The sequence below is a fragment of the Tupaia chinensis genome, unplaced genomic scaffold (genome assembly GCF_000334495.1).
Source record: "Tupaia chinensis unplaced genomic scaffold, TupChi_1.0 Scaffold000416_1, whole genome shotgun sequence".
NCBI lineage: Eukaryota > Metazoa > Chordata > Mammalia > Scandentia > Tupaiidae > Tupaia > Tupaia belangeri.
Genome location: NW_006159921.1, coordinates 1,580,494 through 1,585,189, shown reverse-complemented (window position 1 = coordinate 1,585,189; position 4,696 = coordinate 1,580,494). Strand labels below are relative to the sequence as shown.

The 4,696-nt window shown below is 42.8% G+C and overlaps 2 protein-coding genes across 2 annotated transcripts in view; both read right to left on the bottom strand.

Moving 5' to 3' along the window:
* SKA2 (spindle and kinetochore associated complex subunit 2) overlaps positions 1 to 4,696 on the bottom strand; it is a 1,094,818-nt gene that overhangs the window by 394,605 nt on the left and 695,517 nt on the right. The window lies entirely within an intron of this gene.
* Positions 1 to 4,696, bottom strand: part of HSF5 (heat shock transcription factor 5) — a 52,833-nt gene that overhangs the window by 14,010 nt on the left and 34,127 nt on the right. The window contains exon 6 of the mRNA XM_027774225.1: positions 3,064 to 3,241. Coding sequence (XP_027630026.1) covers positions 3,064 to 3,241 — 178 coding nt within the window. The remainder of the gene's footprint in view (positions 1 to 3,063; positions 3,242 to 4,696) is intronic.

Below are 4,696 nucleotides of genomic sequence, written 5' to 3'. Positions count from 1 at the left end.
CGCACGCACACGTGCCCAGCGTGAGTTTTAAGCCACCAGGTCCGGGACACGAACCGCGGTTGACTACGTGGGAGTCCAGCAACATAGCCATTACGCCAACTGCTGGTCCCTGTCTCATTTTTTTAAACCTCACTCATATTTTTATTAAAAAATTTAGGGAACCAGCAGTTGGCGTAATGGCTATGTTGCTGGACTCCCACGTAGTCAACCGCGGTTCGTGTCCCGGACCTGGTGGCTTAAAACTCACGCTGGGCACGTGTGCGTGCGTGCCCAAGATCCCGAGAGGAGAACGGAGGAGAAGGGATTGCGATGTGACCATTCCCCCTGGGGGGTGATTTCTCACTTTCTGTCTCTATGTCTCTCTCTGTCTGTCTGGTGAGCGCACGCGCCCTGTAGCAAAAACCTCTTTAAAAAATTATTTTATTCATTTATTATTACTTGTTTGTTTGATCAGAGAGAGACAGAGAGTGAGAGTGAGAGTGAGAGAGAGAGAGAAAGCAAGCCGCGAGGTCTAGGACTCACCATACAGACAACCATGTGGGAATCCAGCACTTTAACCACCATAGAACCTGCCAGCCCCATATATTTTTTTTTATTCTCCATGTTTCATTTTGAGTAATTTCTTACACCTTCCCTTCATTCTTTTTCTCTTCAGCAAGGTCCAATGTGCTGTTAAATCCATCCACTCAGTTCTTCATTTGGTTATTTTTCAATTCCAAAATTCCCATTTGGCTTTTTTTCTAGACCTGCCAGTCACATTTTTGAGTTTCTACCTCTAAACCAGCTTTTTCAAGCTTGGTGTTTACTTACTTAAAATAGTAAGCATGATTGTTTTATTGTCTGATTTTCCATTATACAGGGTTTCCACAGATCTCTTTCGTTTGTCTCATTTGCCCTGGTTCTCATTGTAGTGGCTACTAGCCTCATGCACTTGATTATTCTGATCATATGCTGAACACAGTATTTGAAAAATTACTTGTAAAAATAACTTGGAGCCCAGGATAATATCTTCCTTAAAGAAATATTCTGTTTTACCAGGCATTTGGAGGATTTCTTAATCCATTCAGGGTTTGAGGTTCTTCTGGATGCAATCTGTGCAACAGCTGGTTTTCCTCTGGTTTACCCTCGCTCCTAGGGTGCAGCCTAGTGAAGTTCTAGTCCTAATGGCAGAGCTAGAACTTCAACACGTACCCAGCATGTTTTTCTTTCTTTTTTAAAAAACCTTTGGCAAGCCTGGCCTCTGACTTTTGTCCCTCTAGATATAAAAGGCTAATAAAGCACAGACCAGCCTCTTGGCAACCTCTTATAGATGGCCAGTACCACAGAGGCTAATACAGCTTCAAATGCTAAGGTGATTTCTCTAGATTCCCCCTCTCCCTTGACACTCAGCCCAGTAATTCTTTATCTCCTTAACTTTTAAGACTCATTAAAGGTTTTTGTTTGTTTGTTTTTTAACATTTGTCCAGTTCTTATTAGTTGTGTTCAGTAGGAAAACTGGTCTGAATCAAAAAGACTGATTTTATCAAAGTGGTCATTTCGAGTTCCTTACCTCCTTTACCTCTGTTTTATTCTTTTGTTTTTCTTTCCTTTTTTGGTCATAGGGTGCATGCTTGTCAAAAAGAGACAGAGGAAGGGACAAGCAGTTAGCATAATGGCTATGTCGCTGGACTCCCATGTAGTCGACCGCAGTTCGAGTCTCGGACCTGGTGGCTTAAACTCACGCCAGGTGCATGTGCGTGTGTGCCCAAGATCCCGAGAGGAGAATGGAGGAGAAGGGATTGCGGTGTGGCCATCCCCCCTGGGGGGTGATTTCTCACTTTCTGTCTCTCTGTCTGTCTCTGTCTTTCTGGCTAGCGCACCCGCCCTATAGTGAAAACCTCTCAAAAAACAAACAAAAAACAAACAAACAAAAAAAGAGACAGGAAGAGAAAGTGCTCCTCTCCCCCTGCCCCCCCGCAATGGGATGTGGTCATTCTGCAATCCCTTATATTTCATCATCCTGTCAGGATTTGTGGCATGCATGCACATATGCCTGCAGTATTTTTCAAGCTGTCATGTTTGGAATTTGAATCACTCAGTCAGCCAAGTAAGATGCAGCACCCTTAATCACCAGGCCATGAAACTGGTCCCTTTCTCTTTTTATAGGCTTACTTAGTTCTTCCATGAGTGAGAGAGTACTCCCAACAGGGTCCTAATGTCAAGATCCACTCCCAGATCATGGGCAAGTGTGTACCTAGCATACTCTGTAGGCCTCTGGACTTGAACTAGTGAACTTCACATTGGGATTGCCTTGCAAATGTTCATGTTTTACCACCATGTCGATATGTGGCCCCTTTATTCTTTCTTTAGCCCAATATCAGATATGCTGAGTTAAGCCTCTCTCCCATTCTTTTTCCTTTCACATTTTTTTTTTTTGAGAGGTTTTTGCTATAGGGTGCATGCACTCGCCAGACAGACAGAGAGAGAGACATAGAGACAGAAAGCGAGAAATCACCACCCAGGGGGGATGGTCATGCCACAATCCCTTCTCCTCCATTCTTCTCTCAGGATCTTGGGCACGCACGCACACGTGCCCAGCGTGAGTTTAAGCCACCTGGTCCGACACTCGAACCACGGTCGACTACATGGGAGTCCAGCGACATAGCCATTATGCTAACTACTGGTCCCTAAGCACATTAACTTTTGTCCTAGAATCTATTAATAAGAGAACAGTACATCTGTAATTATAAAATCTTTGGCATCTGAAAAGTTACTAAATCACCCTTTATTCTTGCCCTCTCCAAATTAAATAACCAAATTCTTTTCTTAATATGCTTGATATTTTTGAATGCTCAGATCTTGCAATATTATGCAATATTAGTAATATGCAATATTAACTAATACATACTTCACAAGGATAATTAAGAAAACACGAAGAATTAAAATTACAGTTACTTGAAAATACCAATGTGGTAGGTATAGTATCATTATGAGTAATAAATTAAGACCAAGATACACTGCTGTTCATTATCCATTCAACACCTTTGTGTCACTTTTAGCATTCCAGAGCACAACAATCCTTACCAGGGGACTTTCCTTGCTGAGAGTTGCTTCTTCGCTCTCTGTATCTGGCTGGAGTGGATAAACCTGTGTCTTTACTAGGCTTGCTAGCAGGGCCCATTTCTGAAATGAGGAATCCCATTTGTTCTGAAGGCAAGATATTCTCAAGTGGACTGGTCTGGCATTTTATACTGGTATCCACCTAAAAACATTTAAATGTACTCATTATTTTGAGATTTCCCCCCAAATATCTACTAAAAGTTGTTTTATCAAAGGAGTTCTGTTACAGGAGCATGATCCAACAAACATGCCTGTAAGCCTTTCTGTTTATGTGAATATTACCTTTGATTTTGTTGAGTTTTCTAAATACTCAGTAGTAAAATAAACATTTCCCCTACATGAACCATTGAAACGTATGTGAAGCTAAACATTTACTTAATATTCAGAGAAATATTTACTATGTAGCTGATTTCTTCTTTTATTTACAAAAAGAAGATATTTTAATCACTACCTTCTCCTGCTTCAGCATACTAATATCAGACCTCCCCTCCTGTTGGTAATACTGAAGTGGTCACAGACACAATGCTATTGGATGGTGTCACTGGAGTGTGAATATTTTAATTTACTAATTTTATATCCTTTATCTTCAAAAGACCCTTAAGAGCCAGTGTGGCTGGTGGCTGGTGTAGTGGTTATAACAGCATAATTCCACATGGTTGACTGTGGCTTGAGTCTTGGACCCAGCAACTTGAGAAACATGCCAGGTACCTGTGCGTGCACACCCAAAATCCCAAAAGGAGGCGAGATAGAGGAGAAAGGATTATGGTGTGACTCTGCCCCACGGTGGTGGTGGTGGGGAGTGGAAGGTTCTCACTTTCCCACTCTCTCTCTGTCTCTCTTCAACAAACACGCACATGCCTTTTGGCAATTTTTTCTTAAAGGAAAGGGGAAGGGACCAGCAGTTTGCATAATGGCTATGTCGCTGGACTCCCATGTAGTTGACTGAGGTCCGAGTCCCGAACCCGGCTGCTTAAACTCACGCCGGGGGCGTATGCGTGCATGCCCAAGATCCCGAGAGGAGAAGGAACTGTGGTGTGGCCATCCCCACTGGGGGGTGATTTCTCGCTTTCTGTCTCTCTCTGTCTTTCTGGCCAGTGCACGCACCCTATAGCTAAAACCTGCCCCCCCCCCAAAAAAAAAGGAAAAGGAAAAAAGTCATTGTGTTTGTGAATGCAGTTTAAAGATATAAAGCCCAATATTCCAGATGTGACTATGAAGGAACAAAGACAAATTCTGTGCTCTTTCTACATGTATATTCAGAACATAAAATGACTATATTTTGACTTCTGAATTTATTATATTATCTTATATGATATACTAGGTATCAAAAAAGACAATGAGGGACCAGCAGTTAGCATAATGGCTATGTCCCTAGATTCCCACATATTCGACCGCAGTTCGCATCCTGGACCCGGTGGCTTAAAACCCACGCCGGGTGCGTGTGCGTGCGTGCCCAAGATCCCAAGAGGAGAATGGAGGAGAAGGGATTGCGGCATGGTCATCCCCCCTGGGGGTGATTTCTCACTTTCTGTCTCTTTGTCTCTCTCTGTCTGTCTGGCGAGCGCACGTGACCTATAGCAAAAACCTCTCAAAAAAA